This window comes from Panthera pardus, unplaced genomic scaffold (genome assembly GCF_024362965.1).
Source record: "Panthera pardus isolate Hobbes unplaced genomic scaffold, ASM2436296v1 HiC_scaffold_18, whole genome shotgun sequence".
Lineage (NCBI taxonomy): Eukaryota > Metazoa > Chordata > Mammalia > Carnivora > Felidae > Panthera > Panthera pardus.
The window spans coordinates 33,505,365-33,527,683 of NW_026526743.1; the positions used below are offsets into that span (position 1 = coordinate 33,505,365).

The 22,319-nt window shown below is 57.6% G+C and overlaps 2 protein-coding genes and 1 long non-coding RNA gene across 5 annotated transcripts in view; 1 reads left to right on the forward strand and 2 right to left on the reverse strand.

The window, feature by feature from the left end:
- Positions 1–17,383, forward strand: part of GNAO1 (G protein subunit alpha o1) — a 172,856-nt gene extending 155,473 nt beyond the window's left edge. Inside the window, exons 7-9 of one of the 3 annotated variants that reach the window (XM_019455910.2) lie at positions 8,664–8,817; positions 11,990–12,205; positions 13,211–17,383. In XM_019455910.2, the coding sequence (XP_019311455.1) occupies positions 8,664–8,817; positions 11,990–12,177 (342 nt within the window). In that variant the 3' untranslated portion in view covers positions 12,178–12,205; positions 13,211–17,383. Of the gene's footprint in view, positions 1–1,869; positions 5,630–8,663; positions 8,818–11,989 lie in introns of those variants that run through there. The other 2 variants (XM_053906124.1, XM_019455911.2) reach the window with 2 other exon arrangements.
- LOC128778043 (uncharacterized) lies at positions 9,464–10,999 on the reverse strand. Its single transcript, XR_008423375.1, has 3 exons — positions 10,909–10,999; positions 10,545–10,742; positions 9,464–9,745 (listed from the first exon to the last, which is right to left on the reverse strand). It is a non-coding gene; the product is annotated as an uncharacterized LOC128778043 (long non-coding RNA).
- The window catches only part of AMFR (autocrine motility factor receptor), a 44,349-nt gene continuing 39,085 nt past the window's right edge, over positions 17,056–22,319 (reverse strand). The window contains exons 13-14 of the mRNA XM_019455906.2: positions 19,323–19,507; positions 17,056–18,682 (exon numbers count right to left, since the gene is read on the reverse strand). Of these exons, the coding sequence (XP_019311451.2) occupies positions 18,535–18,682; positions 19,323–19,507 (333 nt within the window). The 3' untranslated portion in view covers positions 17,056–18,534. The remainder of the gene's footprint in view (positions 18,683–19,322; positions 19,508–22,319) is intronic.

Sequence of the window (22,319 nt, forward strand, 5' to 3'; positions counted from 1 at the left end):
AGGAAGCAGGGCTACAGTCCTGGCTCTGCTGCCTCTTGGAGCCGCAGCTTCGTCACCTGTAAACACAGGTTATCAGTGAGGCGACAACAGCAGGATGATGAGGGGGTTGAAAGCCGGGGCTTCCAGTCAGGCAGCCCGAGGCTCACACCGGGCTCCGCCACTCATAGCAGGTTAGGTAACTTCTGGGAGCTCGAACGTCTGTGAGACGGGGATAATCGCTGTGATTATGCAGCCCTCCCTCAGGACTTGCCGTGCGGACAAAGTGAGCTAATGAGCATGGGGAGCTTAGCATGGCAGCTGGCACATAGTAAGTGCTCACTAAACATTCGCTATTACTGTCACAGTCGTGATGATAACTAACGAGCGCCATAAGAGCACCTCCCACAGGGGCAGTTAGAAGACGGGAATGATCCGTTGGCTATGACGGAGGTCTGCAAGCAGCAGAGACCCTGGCCTCCTGGCAGAGGGGCTGAGGACGTCAGAGCCACCTCTGCTAATGTTGCCGTGGTTCACCTAACTGGGATGTATGAGCAGCCAGGGAAAGCAGCCTGACCAGGGCCCCAGCAGAGGCGGCCAGAACGGCCCAAGTGCCCACTGGCTCTTCCAGATGGCCAGGGCCTGAGCAGACGGGTGAGTGGGTGGAGAAGTGGGCATTCCCAGCCTGACCACCCCCGGGCCTGGAAAGCACAGGGTGAGGGCAGAGTCCCAACAAGGCAGGCCTGTCAGGGGAGCCCCCAGGCTAAGCCCCCACCTCCCTGAGAGTAGATGTGGGGGTCATGATGGAGCCAGGCTAGCAGCACCGTCCCCCACTTCCTCGAGGCCAGGCCCCCAGTGGCATGCACCCAAAGATGGACAAGGCCCTCATGCCCACCAGTCAGCCTTCTCTTAGCCCTAAGTTGGTCTGTGGATCCTGCCCTAGGTGAGCTGGGCTGTGGCTTGTGGTACAGCGGAAGCAGGCAGGATGGGTCCATCCCCAAGGCTGGTTGGGGGCTGAGGACGTCTGAGTGCCTATGTGTAAGTCCCAAGGACGCTCTCCCTCACCTGTAGCCCAGATCGCAAAAGGAGCTGTGCTCTGGTAGGCCCTCAAGGCCAGGCCCGTGTGCTCATGTGCCTGAGGGGCTGGGACCCCCTTCCAGGTCCCAGGCTTCCAGTCCATACAGCAGCCACCCTAGCCTAGCACTGTGGCTCCAAGATCCAGCCCCACTGCCCGGCTGCCCTTAGTCGGCCGTGGGCCCCTACTCTGCCTGGGCCCAGACTCCTGCAGCCTGTGGGGGCCTCAGTGCAAAGCGGGGAGGTCCTGTTCCGCTTCTCCCCCGACAGCAGGTGCTTCTCCCGGGCTCACCTGGGAAGAGCAGTGTGGCACTCCCCAGGAAGGTGGCAGAGCCAGGCACTTGTGAATCCCAGGTGGTGACTGTGACAAAGGGGAGGGGTGAGAAGAAGGAGGGAGGAGGCCCAGGTGGGTCACCGACGTCCAGCAGTGGCCAAAGGAGGTGACGTGGGGAGGACCTGTCTGCAGGCTGTGCATCAGCCAGGGGCCCACCTTCTCTGAGCAGGACCCACGGTAAGAACATTTGCATCAGGAGTCAGTGGGGACAGATTTAAAAGGAAAACAGGAGTGTCACGAAACATGACTCACCCTTAATAGGAGCAAGGCACAGTGAGATCTGGTCTTTTTGCTTCATTTCAAACTGGACGTGGACCACTGACTTGCTTGCGTGGCCCCCTGTTGACTTAGCTGAGCCGTCAGGCTGCCCTCCCCCAGTCAGGTTTTCCCCTCAGGGTTGTCAGTGGGAGGTCCTGGCCCTGGGTCTGATGGACACCCTGGTGGCGGCCTCGACTCACCAGCTCCGCACCTGGTCTCTCCTGCAGGCCCCAGTGCCTTCACAGAGGCCGTGGCTTACATCCAGGCCCAGTATGAGAGCAAGAACAAGTCAGCCCACAAGGAGATCTACACCCACGTCACCTGTGCCACTGACACCAACAACATCCAGTTTGTCTTTGACGCCGTGACGGACGTCATCATCGCCAAAAACCTGCGGGGCTGTGGCCTCTACTGAGCCCCAGCCTCACTGACCAGCTGCCCGCCTCCCTGCCTGGACTGCCACCCCACCCCACCCCTAGGACCAGAGCTCTGTCGCCTCTCAGACCGCTCTCTGCACTTGACAAAGAAGCGCCAGCCACTGGCACTGAGGAAGGAGGAGGAAACACCCTCCGTCAGCCGCCCCTCCCCCGGACATCAGAAGGCGTGGTAACACAGGGCCTGGGCCGGGGTGCCAAGTGCCCGCACCACTGGCCTCCGCTTTATCTCTGAGAGTTCTGTCCTGGGGAGAGGGGTGTGGGGGCCAAGGCCACCATTTGGCCCAGAATGGGCATGCACTGCACTTGGTGACTCATACTCAAAGTCCCAGGGTCTCCTCCTGTGTGGGGGTGGCTCTGGGCCAGGGTGCTGGCTGGGGTGGGGGCCGCGGGAGCCACTGCTCAGCCTCTCCTGGGGTCTTTTCTGGTCGAGTGCGGCTGCGTCACCAAAAGCCAGGGTGGGACCAGCCCAACCACGTGTGGGTCCCAGGGCTCAGGACACGGCGAGTGCCTCCCTCCTCCTTGTGCCTGGATCTCGGCCCTCTGGCACGAGCCCCTTCTTCTCTGGACGATCATCCCTCCTTGCACACTTTGGAGGTTCCCATTGCCTTCTGGGGAACCCCCATCCCTGACTCCTCGTAGGTCTGGAAATGCTTCTGAGACTGACTTATTGCAAAGACACGTGGTTGATGGTCAGAGGGGTCGAGTCCCGCGCCTGGAAGGAAGTCTAGGAGGAGGTGGGAGGCGGCAGGGGAGGGGAGGCTGAGGGGAAGTAGCTCTGGGGTAGACTGGGATGGGGCCTCACCCCCAGTGCTTGCGGGCTCAAGGATGACCCGTTCACTTTCTCCCATCACCTGGGTCTCTGGCAACTGCTCCAGAATGTGAGTAGTCAGTCGTGCTCTCCCTTCTCAGATTCACAGTGAATCTGGCTCAAACCAGCAAGGCCAGGTGGGGGGGCCCCTCAGGCACCGTGTTCTGAGGTTGAGGAGGCCCCGGGGAGGTGTTGATGTGGCCCCTGCAGCCAATAGCGCAGCTTCCTTCTGTCTCGGTGAAGAAAACAGAGTTTGTACAGAGCTGTGGGTGTCCTGCCAGCCCTCAGGGGCAGAGGAGGAAAGACAGATGGGGCCACCATCCTGAGGGGCCCAGACTGGCTCAGACACATACCCACCTCCCCCACCCCCCGCCCCACTTCTCTGGAGAGAGAGTCCTAGAACACCCTGGAGGGGCTTTGCTGCAGAGATTCCTGAGCAGAAAGGGGTGGGGTGACTTCTTTTGGTGACCCAGGCCGTGGCTGGCCTCGGGCAATCAACATACCTCTCCCTTACACCCAGGAGCCTCCAGCGGGCTCGCGCCAACACCCTAGGCAAGCCCTGTGTGCTTGTTTGGCAGTCGGTCCTAGGAGTCAGATGTGCCCATGGTAGGGGAGAGGGCTGCCCCTTAAGAGGCCTCTGACCCCTTCCTCGAGCCCTCTGTGCTCTCGGCCTCACTCTGGGCTCTGTTCCTGGACTCCCACTACAGCCCCTGGGCTGCCCCAGAGCCAGGAAGAGCCCTGTGCCAACAGCTCTGGGCTTCTTGGTTCCGGTAGGCACAGAGCTCTGGGTGGTGCGCAGGAAACCCAGGGCATCCTCCCTAGTGCCAAATGCCTGCAGGGATGCGTGCCACTGGGAAGCCACACCCCTCGTCCGGCGCACTTACTGCTGCCCCCGTCCTTGTGGGAAGTCACCGGGCAGCCAGGCTGCAGGGACCAACCCCCCCACCAGCCCGAGCCCACTTCAGCTTTGCTTGCCTTGTTGCGTGCTGGACTTTGCACCAGGTGCTGGGTCGTGGCAGAGGACAGGCCCCTGGAACCAACAGTCTCCGTGTCCTACTGTGAGCAGCCAAGGCCAGTGAGGCCATTTTGTCCAACAGTGAAGACGTAGCAGGTCTTTCCCGGCATCACCCCACCCTGGAAGTGATCTGCTGCGCCCCTAACTCTGCCCCGTGACCCCAGACTCAAAAGCAGCCACCAAGAGGAGGCATGCTTGGACAACCCCACCTCTAAGGCCATTGCCCTGGAGGTGGAAGTCACTGGCCCTCTGGGCCCAGGGTTCTCCATCGGTCAGCTGCCCCCACCCTCCCCTGTGGCACCAGGAGGCTGGAGGGGCAGGTTGCCTGGGGCCTTCCTGTCCTTCTGTGCCCCAGGCTGCCCGCAGTGCTCTCGCCGTCCCACCCTAGCCTGCGGTGGAGTCCTCGGCTAACGGAAGCCCACACGGAGAGGGCATCTGGGACAAAGTTCCCTCCTTGTCCACTGCGTCTCCCATCCACGTCGTTACTGGTGGCTCCAGTATGGGGAGGGATGACTGAGGGTGACAGATGAGTTCTGGCTCCGTCGTGGGTATGGATGTAAGGGGACGATGTTGTGAGTGAGAGACCAGGCATTGGGGGGCGGGGTGGTGTCTCTCATCCATGGTGGCTTCGTGCGTGTCCCCAAAGGACCATGCCTTAAACTCTATGAATGGCTCTAATTTAGCAGGCTGAGGGGAAACGGGATTTCTAGGAGGGACGCCTTTGCCAAACCCATGAAAAGTGTGCCTGCCATTTAGATGCCTGTGGGCAAGTTCTGTGCCCTGCACCGATTGCCCTCACAAAAGCCCAGTCTGGGCCTTCCCGCTGAGAACTGTGGTTCCCCAGGGCTCTCCAGCCTCCCTGGAGGGAGCCGGGCCTGAGGCCCAGGCCGGGGCTCAGTTGAGCCTGTGGCCTCTGGCCTGAGGAGGGCGTGGGCTCCACCCTCCCCGACCCCCTCCCCTGACCAGAGGAGAAAGCACGGCTCTGCGTCTCTCGCCATCAGCCGTGACAGTCTGGGTTCCATGGCCATCTTCCACGGAGGCCTTAGATGCCACGTGCCCTGGCCCTTCCTCTCCCGTCCGTCCCCAGCTGAGCCTGAGGGCCCATAGCCGTGTGCGCCGACTACCCAGGCGCAGTGGCTGAGCCCAAGCAGAGCCACCTCTCCCCCAGCCCGGCTCCCCACCCCGCTGTGGGAACCAGGACACCCAGGCCCTCCGTGACTGCGCTGGGCATCGGTGAGTCTCCCCCAGGGCGGGCAGCAGCGGCGGGGGACCTCCCCACGCGGAACCGTAGCAGAGCAGCCCAGGACCCCTCCAGGCAGCCTTCCCTCCCACCAGCATGAGCCCCGCAAGGCAGGGCCCCCACTGAGAGCGAGGGCGTGTACAGTCATCCCCCAAGGGTTGATTCTGCAAGTTTTTCCTGCCCCCGCCTCCCTTCTTGCCGCCCCCCACCCCCAACCTGGCCTCACTCACTCCTGCTCATCTCCTGCCTCCTCCCCACCTGCCCCTACCCAGGCAGGGGTGAGTCCGGGTGCTGCTGTCCCTCTGCGTACAGCGGTCCCCCCTCCCATCCCTGCCAGCGCTGCCCACCCCGTATTAACTGTAATTTTGTAAGAAGAGTGACTTGTTGGTTTAATAAATCTCTAGTCATTGTAATAATTTATTGGCTACCGTAATGTATTTATTAGTCACCTGCCGTTAATAAAAAGTGCCAGCTTTTTCTAGTGCAAGTGTGGTGTGTTGTGTCAGGGCCCAAGGAGCTTCCCCCAGGTGCACCCACGTGACACATGTCCTCGTGCCCTGCACAGGCCCGATCCCAGGGCCAGGACTGTGGGCCGCACGGCAGAGGGGGCACACTCGACTGGAGGCCAGAAGGTTTCCGGGCATCCGGCCTGACCCCGCCGACCTCTTGGGATTGTCATGAGCCCACCTTCCCGTCCCAGTGTGCTTGGTGCCGGCCACACCGCTGCCCTGGGGGACGCAGCAGCCGGGCGGACAGAGCTTTCCTGTGGCTGCTGGTGGCTGGTGGGGGGAGACGGGAAGGTGACCGCGGACAGGAGTGGGTGGCTGTTGCCCGGCTGTGACCTCTGGCTTCTTTCTCTTACCCCCAGCGGTGCTGTCTCCACTTTGTGTGTACTGCAGCATCTGTTTTCTCCAGGGAAGCTGGGGAGGACAGGCAGGGCTCCTGGCTCGGTGCGGGGTTCCGGTCAGCGTGCAGAGGGATGGCAGTCGGGCGTGTGCGTGGGGAGGGGGGCTCAGTGCCGGCGCCTCCCCTCCCCACTGCTCTCCCTGAGTCTCCTGGATCAGCCCTCTTCCAAGACTCACTGCGAGACCCTCCCCGCAAAACCGGGTCCGACTGTGCGCAGCGCCTCTCCAGACCACAGACCTTTTCAGTGCGTGTGCCCTGTCCCCTCAACTAGACTGTGAGCTCGCAGAGAGCAGGACTTGAGCTGGCTGTTCCTACCGCCCCGTAGCAGCCCAGCAGAGGCAAATCCAGTCGGTGCTGCTGGGCAGAGCAGGTGTATACGCACACACTCTGCAGCCCTGGGCAGAGGCTGCGGAAGGGCTGAGCCTCAGGCTCGTGGAGCTGTGGGGCCCAAGCGGCTGGCCTGCACTTCTGCGAACCTAAGCTCGGGGGCCCGTGTGCTAAACGGACGCAGTCCCTCCTGGGTTCAGTTCACCCTGGGAATCCCTTCTGGTCCTGGGAGTCCTCCAGCATACGTCCCCATCACATCCTCCGGTGTCTGAAGACCAAAGCAATGCTCGGGACGGTCTGTTGTGCAATGGGCCTGGGGACTGGCCTCTGGCTGCGGGCTTGTGGCTCTCGGTTGAGCAGCTGTGGGACCAGGCAGCTCTGTGTGGTGGGAGGCATTTTCCTATTGAGTCCTTGGGTCGTGGAGCGTCCCTACTCTGCCCTCAGAGGTGACACATTGGGCCTGAGTGTTCCCAGCCCTCAGCAGGGAGCTTCCGTTCACGTGACCTCCTCCCGTCCTCCTCTGAACAGGCCCCGTGACGCCAGCACCCCCGAGTGCAACGGTGCACGTGACAGGCCAACTTTGGGGGTGCTGAGAATGGAATGTGCTGGTTGGGGCCAGGAGGCTAACGAGGTCATAGCTGTTTACTGGTCCAGCAAAGAGAAGGACAAGGCCGTTCACTGCGGCTCCCAGAGTGGGTAGTACAACCATGCCAGTCGGCTGCAGGCTCCCGAGGGGCAGCGGAGAACTTGTTCCAGCGACTGGCCTTAGCCGTCGGCACAGGGTTTGGGGCTGGGACTCTCACAGGTCATCGGTGTAATAACGCGGTCATGGGAGAGCGGCCGGAGGCGCACAGAGCTGGTCGTGGCCCTCTTCCTGTCTATTCCTCTAAAGGCCGTAGACTGCTCATACTGGCCGGACGAACCATTGCGTTTCGTAAGCTCTGGATCTGGCCCAGAGCCGGGTACACATCTCTGCTCTTCCGGGCCCCAGCTCTGTCACGTCTCAATGTCCCCTCATGCTTGATGAGGCTAAATAACACGAGGCAGGTGATGTGCTGGGCTGGGTTCTGGCAGAGTGGGGCCCGGGGAGCAGTGGTGGCCACTCCGCCGTCTTCCTCACTGCCTTGTGCTCTGATAGAGGAAGGTGGCCATGGCGAATGAGCCAGAAGCTCACTCAGCTCTTACTGCTTGCGAGGCCCCGGGGATGGGTTCCTCCCCCACGGAATAATGCCCAGTGATGCCCACACCACCTCTCCGCAATGACCTGTTTCAGTCTTATGACAGAGGGACAGTGTAGCCTGGAGTTACCCATGGAGCTGAGCGTGGGATGGATAAGTTTCCAGGGCTGGGACAGGGTCCGAGGGGAAAAGGAGTGACTGTCCCTTTCCTTGGGAAGGTACGTTTCACGGAGGAACCACCTTCCCGCGCAGAAATGGCTTTGCTCACAGAGAGACGTGCTCCCCTGCATTCCCAAGAAACATGACCCAAGTCTGTGTGCCCGGTCCTGAGCAGCACAAGTCAGTGCTTGCCCGGGGCAAAAGGCTATTCCCCCTCAGGTTCTGCTTTAATTGGAGTGCCCACGGTGGTCACTCGCTTGCTAAATGGACTTCTGTGTGCAAGGCAGTCCTTTGTGTCTGCATTGCTTCAAACTGTTTGCAGGGTCAGACATGGCTGAGTTTGCCCCGGCCAGAGGAAGTGCGGTCCCCCAGAAGCCTCCCAGGAAGCAGCCCGGGCAGGAGCATCTCCCCAGAGAGGTGGCCCCCGAGGATCCTGGCAGGAGCCTGGCATGACCTCCCCTCCATCCACAGGAGGGGTGGAGAGTCACCGTCTCCACCCACAGATTGGGCCCCAGAGGAAGCACCTGGACGGGAAGTGCCGAAGCCCTGCTCTCGGGCCCCAGTCCAGCACCGCCTCCCCCGACCAACACACTCCCACCCACGCAGGCAGACCCTTCCGTGGCGGGGGACCGTGCGATGGGGACAGTCCATGTCGCCCTGTCCTCGGCCCCACCCGGGGAGCCACGGCTGTTCCCAGCCCGGGCTCTGCCATTAGCCCCGAAATGATGGTGTCGGGTGCCCTGAACGCCGAACTGAGCAGCCCTGTGCTGTGACGGGTCACGGGACTACTGTCGCCTTCGGAGGAGCCGTGGGGGCACAGGAGCCCCACCTGAGCTGCTGGGCAGCCCTGTTCTTCTCTCTCAAACCTAACTCTCTTCTTCTCTTTCCCTGTCTCCATGTCTGTCCCTCCCACTGTCTGTCTGGCTCTCTTTCCCCCCGCTGGGGCTACAGAACCGCATGCACGAGTCTCTCATGCTCTTCGACTCCATCTGTAACAACAAGTTCTTCATCGATACCTCCATCATTCTCTTCCTCAACAAGAAAGATCTCTTTGGTGAGAAGATCAAGAAGTCACCTTTGACCATCTGCTTTCCTGAATACACAGGTGGGTGTCGGGGAGGTCCCGCCTCCACCAGGGACCTGGGCTCTTCCAGAGCCACGATCCAGAGCCCGGCTGCCCCGTGGGCTCGGGGACAGGCTGCCTGGCCAGCCCCCGCCGGCCCTGGCACGCGGGCACCTCTGCCCCAGTCGGGCAGGGGTGCAGAGAAACCCAGCAGGGTGGGGGCCTGTTTGGCTCTTCCCGGGACACAGCCCTGGGCATGGTGGGAAATGGACCCACCTGACCCATTTGTGTTGCCATCAAGTGACTCGAGAGTGACTTGACAGGAATCAGGAGGCAGGACAGGACCACAGGCTTCCCCTTACGTCTTGTGCTCACCCTCTAGGAAAGCTCTCCTGCCTTCCCCAGTCTCACCGGTGGCCTCCCCTTGCCCCTGCGCTGGGAGGCTACTGGGCCACACAGCACCTTGCCATGAATTAGAAAGGGTGAACTCGTGGTCTGGGAGGGGGCCCGGGCTGCTTTTCAGCCCCTACCTGCTTGGGTGCACTGTGCCCAGCCAGGTCCTTCCACCCCTCGCCCACCACACCCGTCCCCCTCTCCGTCTCCTCCCCCATAGCTGCCGTCCCCCTCTTCCTACGCCCCTGGCCCTTTCCCCAAATCAAAGCACTCCGGCTCTCTGCAAGCCGCCTCCATCCCTGCCTGCCTTCTTCCGCCTTCTCTGGGGAACGCACCTTCCCTCTCTTCGGGCTCCCAGGAGGAGGCATCACAGATCCCCACGAAGAAGCTCTTTCTGAAGGGGTGGGGAGGTGTCCGGCTGTCTCTCGCCGAGCTCTGGGCCGCTGCTAAAGGCCGGATCGGTGCTGATGGCATACCATCCCTCCGGGGACTGGGAAGCTTCCAGGGGCCCCTGGGGTGGCGACAGAGGAGGATGTGTCACAAGTTGGCTCAGCCAGGAACGCACCAACTGACGACCCTGGAGAGAGATAAGGGCATCGACTCGGCTCCCAGGGCTATCCGGGTCCCCGAACCCAGCCAGATTCCAGAAGAGATGAATGCCGGCCCCTCCATCCATCTCTACTGTGAGGAAGAGTCAGCTCACTCTTGCGTGGGGAGGAGGGCCCATCAGCTTGTTCGGAGCACAGCCCGTCTCCTCACCGATACCCCACACCGCTTGGGAACCTGCAGGGGCCCAGCCTAGGGTGCCTGGGGAAGGAAGGGGTGCGGGCTCCGTCTGACAGACGTCTGCAGCGCAGTCCCCCGTAGGCGGGGTGCAGGCTGAGTCCCCAGCAGCTCCTGGGGCCAGACCGCCCGCAGCTGTGGGCAGGTTGACCACCGGTGCCCCGCCTTTCATCTGGGCACCACAGCGGGTAACAAGAACGCCTAGCACCGAGGGCGGCCATGCGGATAGATGGAGCGGAGCTGGGCGCCAAGCCCACTTGCCACTGTCAGTAGTGTTACTCAGAGGATGAAAACCAAGAGAGGGGGAAGCGGTCGCGGAGGCTAGAGGGAGTCTGGGGGGCGGGCATGGGACGAACTGGAAGGGCCCGGGCCGAGGGGGGCCCTGCCTGTGGCCAGTCTGGCCAGTCTCTCGCAGCCTCAGCTTAAGGTCCGTCGGGACCGATTCGGGTCTTTAGAAAGTTGTGGTGACCGGAGAGGGGCTCGGTAGCCACAAGCCCCAGCAGGCCTTCTCGGGCCAGTGCCACCTTCTCGGGGGCAGGCACAACCCTAAGACCCTCCCTCGTCCCCAGGGGCCCGCCCTGTGGGACCCCAACCTGGGACACGGTCTGAAGAGTGGTCGGTCTTGGTGCTGCGGAGCACGGGGCTCTCGGTGCCCCCAGAGAAAGTCAGCCTCTGGAATCCAGAAACATCTGAGTTTTCCAGGGCCTCCAGAGAATCCAGTTTGAGTTCACACACCACCATGATGGATGACAAATGGTCACTGATGCAGCGGTGCCATGAACTGCCAAGGCCTGTGGGACGTAACACAAGCCGGAAGGCGGGGGGCTGGTGGGGGCCGCGTGTCCGAGGCAGGCTCGAAGGGACGGCCGGACTGTGCGAGGTGCCATCTCAGCAGATGCTACGAAGCCACAGCTGGGCATCCCCACCATCTGGACGGGGCCCCTTGGGGGTTCTCACCTCCATCGGTGCTGATGGGGTCCACCCTGGTGCTGTGTTCACTAACTTGATGTCTTTGCTACAGCCGCGCCTTTTGCCTTTGGTGCCCTGCCAATAGTGGGGTTGAAGAGCGGTCTCTGCCCTGACCCCCACGTCCCAGACATCCCCAGCCCCTTACCTCTGACCCCTCCTATTTGCTAATCTGGCCACAGGACCCCCAAGCCCCGGTCCGCCCCTGCGGTGCACACCCCCCAGCTGGAGAATGGGGCAGGGCAGACCAAGGTGGGAGGGGAGGGTCTCATCCCACACCCTCAAAATAAGATCAGATCATTTCCATGCTGGCTAGATCCTGGCTGCACTGATGAAAGTGGGGCATCTTCCTGAAACGGGTTTTAGGCAGTTCCACGTTTTGTGATAATTCAAAGTTGTCTACAGGGTGGAGCCACAAAGGTTTGGGTTGTAGCTGGATGGACAACTGTCCTTACGTTACCCACAGAAATCCCTGCCGGGCCCCAGCCAGGATCAAGGGGATGGCCAAGGGACTGTGGAGGGCAGCGAGGCCCAGTTACGCACCGCAAGCCCCCTTAAGCTTCCCACCCAGGGGATACCACTGTTCCCACATCCCAGCCCCGTCAGGACGCCTCTCGGGAGAGAAAGCCCTGGAGAAAGGAGGCACGGCCAGGACCCCGGGAGCCCTGGGTCACCACCCTTCAGGGAGCTGTTCTATCAGACTTCACTGTCTTGTTTGTCAGAAGTAGCGGGACTGGTTTAGATCACGGGTGAGTGTTGTGACTGTCAGCCCCAGGGCCCCAGCCTCGGTGTGCTCATCCAGAAAGCAAAAGAGGTGACCTGTGGCCCTCGCCTCCACAGGGCTCCTGGGTAGATCCAGTGTGAAAACAGAGTAAACGGCCTGAATAGGGCAAGAGCCAGGCGAACGCTAAGCTGACGTGGTCTTTAATGTAAAATGCGGCCACGCCTTGGGGTAAGGACCCCGTCTCGTCCTGCTTCCTGGACAACCCGTGACCCACTTCTCTGCCTGTGATCCCAGCCTGCACCACCGCGCCACTCACCGGGGCCCCTGCCCTGTTCTGTCTTGTTGCAGGCCCCAACACCTATGAGGACGCGGCCGCCTACATCCAAGCACAATTTGAAAGCAAAAACCGCTCACCCAACAAAGAAATTTATTGTCACATGACTTGTGCCACAGACACGAATAATATCCAGGTGGTATTCGACGCTGTCACCGACATCATCATTGCCAACAACCTCCGGGGCTGCGGCTTGTACTGACCTCTTGTCCTGTATAGCAACCTATTTGGTAATGATTCCGGCACTCAGAAAAGCTTGCGCGTACACACACACACACACACACACACCCCACTAACAAATGCAAGTTGGTAAATAAACTTTAAAAAGGTATAACAAGACCTTATATATATACAGATATATATTAAAAATTCTTTTTAGTTTGTATTAGAGCGAGCTTCGGACAGAACTGACCACCATCCCATAGACCATCAGGGGTTTTCTGGGACAGCACGTGAACAGGCACGTTAAAGCGTGCACACGCTCTCACACACACGTCGTGATAGGGGTCCATCCCTTTCCAGAACGGCCACGTGATTTTACTCTGAGACCCATTTCTGTGAGCAGGGGGAGGGCAGAGAAAGGCCTGCCATTAGTCTGGCTTCTCTGCTTCCACCCGCTGAGGCTGCGTTCTCAGTTCTGTCCTGCTCCTGGGCAAATTCCAAAGCCCTTCAAAAAATGGCCAACGCCCTAGGCATCTCCCTACCCTCTACTCCCAACAACAGAAAAACTAAGGATGCTTCTCTTTTGGGTGGCGGTGGTTGTTAATCTCAAGAATTTAGAAGAATCATTGCTCCGACCAACCCACTGTCTCCTGAGTTTTCTTTATTCATGTTAACAAGGCGAGAGAGTCGGAGAATGGGAGACTTGGCCTGCTTTCTAGAAGCAGCTGAGGGGAGGGGACACTGAAACCATGGCTGAAATTTGCCTGCAGAGTTGAAGCCAGCCCCCTTGAGAAGGGCTCTCCTCGTAGGGAGCAGGGGACGGCCCGATATGGAGGCCTGACCTGAGTCAGAGGCCTGCGGGGTAAGGCCTCCCAGGGGGCCTGGGCCTGGGCTGGGCTTCCTTGGGGTTCTTAATCCCTGCTGCAATGTGGCCCTGTCTTGCCCTACCCCAACATTATTAAAAAACATTCTAGGGTTTTTGTTTTTGTTTTTGTTTTTGTTTTGGTTGGTTGGTTGGTTTTTGAAATCAAAGAAAATGGTCAGACTGGACCCCCTTATCTCTCTCTCTACAGACTGCTTCACGGACTCTTTGCTGTTGACGTTGATCTCCTGGTAGCATGACCTTTTGGCCTTTGTAAGACACAGCCTTTCTGTATCAAGCCCCTGTCCAACCTACGACCCCAGAGTGACTGACGGCTGTGTATTTCTGTAGAATGCTGTAGAATCTGGTTTTAGTTGAGTCTTTACATTTAGAATTTGAAAGGAAAAAAGAAAAGAACATTTCTCATGTGCTTTGTAGCTTAAAAAAAAAAAAGGAAAAAGGAAAACTCACCATTTCATCCATATTTGTCTTTTTTTTCTTTTCTTTTCTTTTTTTGGAAATAAAGCAGCATACACATCTGCACCCGCACCGCGCCCCCCCCTCCACCCCTGCCTGCCACCTCTATCCCCAGCATAGAGGGGCCCCCAGTGCACCCGCAGAGCCACCCCTCCTGGGGGCTTGGGTCCCAGGGGAGCGTGTTCAGGTGGCGCTTCCCAGGGTGCCCCCCACCCCCATGCCCTGCCCACCACCTGCTCCCTCCAGGTTTGCATAGGAAAAGCACAGCTCTGACTGGCCAGTAGCTGCCAAAGAGTACCGAACAAACATATATAAATAGAGCCCTTACAGACAACAATTTTCCCACAACCTCCTTTCTACAGATTCCCTTTATGATTTTTCGTTATTGTTTCCATTTTTGTTTTTATTTGTGTCCCAAAGAGCACGATGTATCACATACCGGCTAGCTCTCATAGTCTGGGAAACAGGGTTGTGGATTTTTTTTTTTCCTCTGACACTTTTGCTTCTCAGTCTCTCAGAGGGATGCTCCCTTTGTGTGTGCGCCCCTCTCCGCCTTTTCCTTTGTTCCAGTGACCTGTGTCCGCTCCTTCTCATGTGGGGATGTTTGTGCTGCAGATAAAAAGAACAAAAACAAACAAAAAAAATTTTTAAATACCATGAGATGGAAAAAACAAAAAAAAAAATTTTAAAAACAGGTGGAATGTAGTGTTTACACGAAAGCCAGTTTTCATGATCAGTCCTATGTCATTTCTACTTTGACTAGTATCCAAACCCCAAACCTCTTCACGGTGTCACTTTTAAGACTTACTATTTGCTGAAGAAGACCAGTCACGGCCATTTCAGATAAAGAGGAGGTGAAAAGACAAAACACACAAAAAAATCAAAAATATGGAAAAAAAAAAACTTGAAAAAAAAGGAAAAAAGAAAAAAAAAAAAAGCCCACGGGTCTTTCTAAGCCTTTCTATTCCCAATCGGTGAGGTTTCTGTGATATCTTACACACTGCCAGTCTACTTCTCTGACTAATGGAAAATTCATGTGTAGCTCAATAAAGAGAATGTTTGTCTGTATTCTGAGTCTCTCACCCTCGGGCTTCATTCTGACAGGAGGGGAAGGAAGGGTTTGACTGGGCCACAGACACTGGGGAGGCTGGCGGGTAGGGCTGTAGGTACCAGATAAGGACCTTCTCCCCACCCCCATCACCCCTCCCTCCCCCCCCACAACCCAGACCTTCTCCATATCCACCTCCCCCCTCAGTGCGGCCACCAAGGGGAGCCAGCTGAGCACAGCCACCTGGGAGCAAGGAGGGCCCAGCGATCGGCCATGCCCACCTGTGGATGCCCTCTTCCTCCTGGCCCCGGCTCCTCCTCACCTAGCTGGTTCGGGAGGAGGGTGGAATTGAGGGCTAAAATGGGAAATAAATGGTGGGGGAAATAAATGGAATGGCAGGTAATCCCAAACCTCCCGCTAAGACAGGAACTTGTTTCTTCTGAACCAGTGGTTCTGCAACAGGGGGGGAATGGGTGGTCCTAAGAATGAGGCCAAGTTGCCTGGGTCTTCTGCACCCGAGGGGCCACACCCATCCACTCGGACATCTTTAAAAATCTCCCTTCCTGTGCCCGGATACGGGGCGCCCACCACAGGCGAATCGCACAGGGCACCTGAGGTCCGCACAGCCTGGCACCAGGAGCCTGATTCTCCTCTCCTCCAGGCTGCAGGCCCCACCACCTCTCCCCTCAGCTTACCAGGTTTTTGCTGGAATAACCAGCCAAGTGCTCGAGGCTGGGACCTAGAGGGGACACAGCCCAGCAGAGTCCCTGTGTGGTGTCCACACAAGGATCGCTTGTCAGCCAAGCAGTCGGTGGTGCCACGGCCATCCAGGGAGACGGGAGGGCCGGGAAGAGGTCAGCTCGTCGGACTCCTCTCCACGCACCAACAAATGGCAGTTGCCAGCCAGGGAGGCGCTCTTGCTGGCACCCCAAAGGGTGTTTCAGATTTAGTGGGGGTGGCAGGAGAGGTCTGCTGCAGACAGCCTGGAATCACAAGAGGCTGTGTGCAAGAACTGATCGGGCACCCTAGGCCTTCCTCCGCCGGGGCCGAGCCTCCCTTCCAGTGCTTTATCCACCCGCAACCCTCACCCCCGACCTATCCGCAGGGGGCTGCCCACCACCATCTTCCGTCACGGCAAGGTTGCCATCGTGGCCACAAACCTGACAGGACACCGGTCGAGGGGGCAAACCAGGACAGAGACGGAAGTCAAAGGGCACCAGGACTCTCTCTACCTGAATTTCCCCTAAAAACGAGCCATCTTCTAGTGTTCCTTCCTAACTTTCGAGTGAGTTTTGTAGGTAAAACCAACAGGTATCTTTGCCTTATCTCCCTTAAAACGGAAGTCAGGAAGCATTCGGGGGCAAAGAGTGCAGGGAAAGACCAATTCAATTAGAACAAGGAACATGGAGGCAGAACTCCTGCATCACGGCTTCTAGAAGCTCCAGGAGTGCTTCTAATGTGCAGTCGGGTTGGAACCACTTCTAACCTAACAGGAGCAGGGGCGATGAGATGAGAGACAGAGGCTTCCAGGTGATGAAGGGCCTTCCACGCAGGCGGGCGGTTACTCCTGGACAAGCTCGGCAGCAGGGCCTGGCTCCCCACTTCAGCGCTCGGCTTGCTTTCCACCCCCGAGGGGACATCTGCTGGCTAAAGATAAGAGAGCACACATTGTCTATACCGCTCCGGTGGGAGGGAAATTAGGTCCAAGCAGCCACCTGGACACCTCGGATTTATAGTCGCACAAGACATTCACAAGGACCACTGTTCTGTGGTTTGGACGAGCCTCCAACTTCGGGAGCGGGGGGCTACTGAGGAGAAGCTAAGATGTCAACAAAACAAGGCCCACAGGACAATGGAGGGAGCAACACAGACCACTTGCAAAAGAGCCCAGAGAGGGCAGAAGAGGGCAGAGGGCAAGGGCAACCAGCACTCACCACACCGCCCGGTCAGGCGCCTTGTTCTCAGCCGACAAGCCTGAACCAGCAGCCTGCCCTCAGCTCCCAACGAGGGTGGCTCTGAGCACAGGGCAGGCACCCTGAGCCCGGGGACAGCCAGGACACGGAAGATATAATGGGCTGGGGACGGGACCCCACCCAATGTAATAAGACCCTGGCCTGGCTCCCGCCACCGCCCTTAGCATCTGTCCCAGATGCCCCCAAGAAGCGACAAAAACCGAGAGACTGTATGGGGCCCAGGATCCTTTGCTGTCCAATTGCAAAACCTATGGGTGAATTTAGGACTGCTCTTCTTGGGTCATTTTAAGCTATGGAAGGCAGGTCTCCGCCTTGATCACGGTCATGTTGCTATATTCCAAGGTCCTAGGACCCTCTACCGTGTCTCAACCATTCTCTCCTTCCACACGTCTCCAACTAAGAACACGTGGAATTAGGGTCATCGTTAATGTGTGCCACCTGCAAGGTGTAAGGATGGGAAAAACTCTCCAAAAACGGTACACAGAGAATCAAAGTGGGTCTAACTTTGGCACCTCTGATGAAAACTGCCTTAGCGTCCAGCCACACACAGCACACTAGAAGAGTTTGCTTTTTATTATTATTATTGTTTTACAATAAAAACAAATAGCTATGCTCTCAGCAAAACAAAACCATTTTTTTTAAAAATCACAGAAATTTACTAACAGCATTTCAAGGTAAGGCTTTTGAAAGATTTATTCAAATAAATTATCTCGGCCTAAACATTTACCCATTGTTCTCTTCAATTACGTTTCAACATTCCGAAAACGTTCAGTTATGTAAAATACATTTAACTTTGCCAATCATTTTAGATAATACTGGATTCTTCCCCGAAGGACTACCATAAAACTATGCTTTCAAACATTAAAAAAAAAAAAAAAAAAAAAAATGTAATCCAACAGAACATAAAACTGAACTATGTAGCCTATGATTGTGTGTTTCAAATCCTGAAAGTTAAATGTGGGAAGAATTTGAACAGGTTCAGGACCTGGGTCCGCTCCGAGGCGGATGGATTCAGCATCTTACCTTTCTATGTTTAATTAAACCAACAGGAGCAAAGTCATGAAAATGAAGGGCTCTGGGGAAGAAAGATAAAAAAGATCTCTTATTTCTTCAAGAAAGCCCTCTAACAGTGACTTGCTCAGTTTGTAAGGCTCTCCTTTTCTATAAAGGACCAAACCCACAGCCCCTGGCATTGCCTAACTGACTTGACCAAGGAACTAGAACCATAAACCAAAGCTTTGCTGCTCAGTCCTTTCGGGGCTGGCCTTCCCCAGGTCTGGAACACAGAGGGGGGATAGACTCTCAGAGGTACTCGTGAGCCGCAGGAGCACCAGTGGTCACGGAAACAAAGCCAACTTCAGACTGGAGCTCGGCAGTCAGTCCCCGATGTCCTGGGACACAACAGGTCACCTCCTCACACTCCGCAGCCCCAGGCTTTCCCCTCCTCTGCTCTACATAGCAAATCAGGAGTCACTTTTCCGAGATGCCCCCACCAACCCAGGGCTCTGGCCCTGCTCGTCTGGCCTCCGTAGCGTTCTGAATGCCGCCCAAGCGAGAACAGCAGCTTGACGACAGAAACCACCCGGCGGTGGAGTCGGGCTCACGCTGCACATCTCCGCGCGGCTTTTTATGAATCCTGGCCCCCCCTCACCTTCCTGCCAGACTTGGGGCTAAAGACACCAGCGTCTGCTGTGACCTCCACAAGCAGCAGTAACCCAGTAGTCGGAGCAGCCTGCTTCAGGGTTTCCTGGCTGCCCTCTTCCACTCGGCTGCCCCGCCCCCTAAGAAGTCCCGTCGATGCCAGAAGAGATCATGCCTAGAGTTAAAATGTGCAGTGTTTCTAACGGGAAGAGAAATGTCACATAGAAAGTATTACAAAAAAGGATTAAGTTTGTCAGCTGTCCAAACACTATTAAGACCACATGCTTTATACAGCGGCAGCGCAGCCGACCCCTCCTCCGGCGGCGGCAGAAGCAGGGTCGGGCCTCTGTGGCGGCGCGCTGCTCGGAGGCGGCAGCGGTGGACGGCGAGGAAGCGCTAGGACGTCTGCTGCTTCTGGAGCCTCCGTTCGGCGGCCGCGGCCAGCATCCTCCGACGCAGGGTCACGGGGTCAGAGGCTGTGCCTTCTGCCGAGGGGCAGCGCTCCGAGGCCGAGTCGACTTCAGAACTTCTGTTCAGGAAACGCCTACAAAACCCAAAGGCCTCGCGTGAGGGATGAGGGACGCTCTGGGACACACACACACACGCAGAAACACACAGCTTCCCGGGCACCTTCCTGCGGTCACCTGGCACCAGCCCGTGGAAAAGACACCCATCCCCGGACAGAGGGGCAGAGGCTCCCTGCATCGGGGAGGAGGCCTGTCAAGCGGCTGTCCGGCCCCCCTCTCCACCGGCCACCACAGGGCCACCCCACACCTCCAGTGGCAGGCCCAGTGGCCAGGAGGGCGGCCTGGGAGCGGACACCGGGCCGGGTCGGCCTCTCTGGGCCTGTTCCTTCAGCCCTGCCTCTCACGTGGATGCAATTAGAGTGCTCCCCTCGAGAGTTCGGAGAAGCAGAAGCACCGCTGAGGGCTCAGAACACACGGGCACGCGGGCGCTCCGTGCAGGTGTGGCCAAAGGCATCCACGGGAGCTCACTGGGGGACACCGGTCAGGTCCGGACCCTTTGCTTTTCCAAGAGAGGTTTGGAGTCTGAACGTTTTGAACGCTTTTCAACGTTGGAATCTGTTTAAAAAGGCAGGACGTGGGCCTGACGCGACGAGGGTCCCCGGGCCACCGGGTTGCGACCGGAGACGCGCGCGAGCGAGAGCCGGAGGGTCGACTTACTTGCGAGCCTGCTGCAGGAGGTCATCCTTCCGCTGGACCAGCATGCGCTGCCTCTCGTCCGCAGACTTGGAGAAGCGGCTCCCCCGGGCCTCAAAGTCCTCGCCCTCGACGGGCTCCGCCTCCACCTCGCTGAAGTCCAAGGCCTCCTCCAGCCGAGGACTGAGGTCTAGGGGCACACGCTCGGTCTGGGCACAGAGGAAGCAGGGGGCCTCTGTGAGCACGGGCCGCCCTCCCGCTAGGACTCCCCGCCCAACCTGAGTGCCCCGAACAGTGTTCTTCTGCACCCACAGGGAGCCAGGCTGCCGGGTGGGGAACCATCGGTGTATGAATAATGGCCGGCGTGGGCTCTGGGAGGCCTGTGCGCCACTAAGGACGGCACCCGACTCACGCCAGATGTTCAAGATTAGTGCAGTTTTTTGTAGATGATCACCGGTATGAAAAACACAGACACCTTGAAACTGTACTCTCAGAAAACAATAAAGTTAACTCCAAGTTGATTTACATTCTGGGAATTTTTTGTTCAACTCTACTAATTGCTCTGAAACTTAAACAAGTCTTATCACATTTACTACACAAATTTTACACCCTCACTTGATTCTGAAAACAGAGGCAGGCAGATAAAAAAGGGTAAATTTTTTTTTTAATGTTTATTTCTTTTTGAGAGAAAGTGAGAGAGAGACAGACAGGCAGAGAGAGAGAGAATGAGCCAGGAAGGGGTAGAGAGACAGGGAGACACAGAATCTGAAGCAGGCTCCAGGCTCTGAGCTGTCCGCACAGAGCCCGACGCAGGGCTCGAACTCGTTAACTGTGAGATCATGACCTGAGCCAAAGTCGGATGCCTAACCGACTGAACCACCCAGGTGCCCCTAAAAAGGGTAACTTCTAAGGATCTTTTTAAAAACAGATATAAGATCACAAGACTCTTTGTGTAACAGGATATTAAAATGGGACTCTCTCGGTTTTGGCTAAAGCTCTGAACACTACGGCAATGCCCAGGCGCCCCACACACTTAGGCCAGTGCCTGAACATTGATGTTCCTGCTACCAGACAGACCCAGGTTGGCCAGTGTCAGCCTAGCCACCCACCTCTAGGTGACGAGAGTGTTGAGGTGGAAGAGGCTGAGAGACTAGCACATCTGTAAGATTTCTTGGCGTGTGGCACCTGTTACGCAACCTCACCACCCTTCCCTGCCTTCAGTCAAATGAATGAGGGGACTTCAAGACAGCCATGTGTCCAGACTCCTATTCCCTAGAGTTTGGGGGCCCCCGGGGACTGGTGGTGACTAACACACGCAAGGAGTCGAAGAGAAAGACACCTGCTTGTGGCAGATAAAAAAAGGGGAGCGAGTCCAACTTCCACCGACGGTAAGGCCCCACTGTGTGTCCTTCGGGGCGGCCACAGATGCTGGAGGGAACCAGCCTGAGGTTGTTGAAACAGACCCGGCCCAAAGGACCGCCTGGAGGGTGATATGGTCTCCATGAAGGGAGGGATGGTCAGAAAAGGCCAGCCCAAGTTCTGAGGAAGGACAGCTGAGGCTTCTGCCGCTAGCTGGGACAGGGAGATGGGTCAGGTAACAACTGTGATACACTCACACGTGTAGCACATGCACACACACGCATGGTGGGGTCATGTGGCCTGTCCTAACCCGCCCTCCTCCTGAGCCCGACCCTGGAGGAGGTAGAAAGAGCAGCTGGTAAATGGGGGAGATGAAGGAAGGAAACGGATGCACACCCCCAGTTCTGCTGGCTTCCAAGCAGGCCTGAGCTCAGGCCGGGGACAGGCCGCATTCGGTACCAACCCGCACAGCCAGTGCCACGCTTGTGCTACACGGAGGTTTTACTAACCGGACTGTTATCCAAGAACTTCTTACTTGGGAATGACTGGAAACACTATACAGCGCGTTCCTTGTGAAGTAAGTACATTCCCTTCACTGTGCTAGGAAAAGTTCAGACATCTTCCCACTAACTATAAAAACAGAGTTAAGGATCGGGACAGAAAGTGAACGTGCTCTACCCCGAGGGGCCCCCAGCCAGCCCAGCACTCAAATCTAAGCTGGGCCTGCTATCCAAAAACCCGGGAATGCAAAACCGAATTCCTTCTCCAGAAGCCAGGTACCACTTTACGAATGCTGCACAATCCAAATATGGATTTGGGTGTGAAAAATTTAACTCAGCAACAGATCTGAGAGAGTCTTAGTTTCTAGGGCTTCCTGTTTGCAGGGAAAAGCACACGAGGTACGGGGTGAAAGCAGCTTCCATGTCACTCACCCATCAAAGCAGCTGCTTCAGGAAGAGCAGCGTCACCCTGAGCAACACTGCTGGACAAGGCAGCACCAGCGTCAGCCCCCAGCCCCGTGTGTGGGAAACCCCACGTCACAAGCACACAAGCACAAAGACGGGGCTATCTGGGGTATTCTCCGGTCTCAAGAAAGTTTCTGGAAAGTGTGGTAATTGATTAAGCAAATGGGAATTACAGACAAAGGGTGTGAACCAGAACCCCCACAGTGGGGGGCTAAGAGCATGGGGGAGGGGGAGGCCTCTGCCCTGGAGACCAGACAGAGGAGCTGCCTTTGGAAGGGACGGCCACCTCGACTCACCTAAGTGGATATCCAGGCCAATCTGGCTCCCAAGATAACCACACTCCTCCCCACCCACACACCACTCAGAGGGTCTCATTGGCGTGAAGTGCACAGAAGCACTTAGAAACTCTGAGTTGGCCAAGGGAGGTGTTGGGGAGAAGACTTCAACGATTTCAGCTCGAGACAACCGAGCCCCAGTCAGCCCCTGTCTGGGTTCAGATGAGTCCGATCACCCAGAGTCCTGCCTGTGCCCAGCTTCCCCATGCCCCTCCTAGGGCTACTGCTCAAGGTCAAGATGGCAGGGCTGGCCCGGGGACAGCATGACTCCGTTCTCCCCCAGGTCCCAAGGATAATGCCCAGTGAGTGGGTGGCGGCAGGCCCTAGGTGGAAATGCAGGCCATGGCGTGGGCACAGCTGGG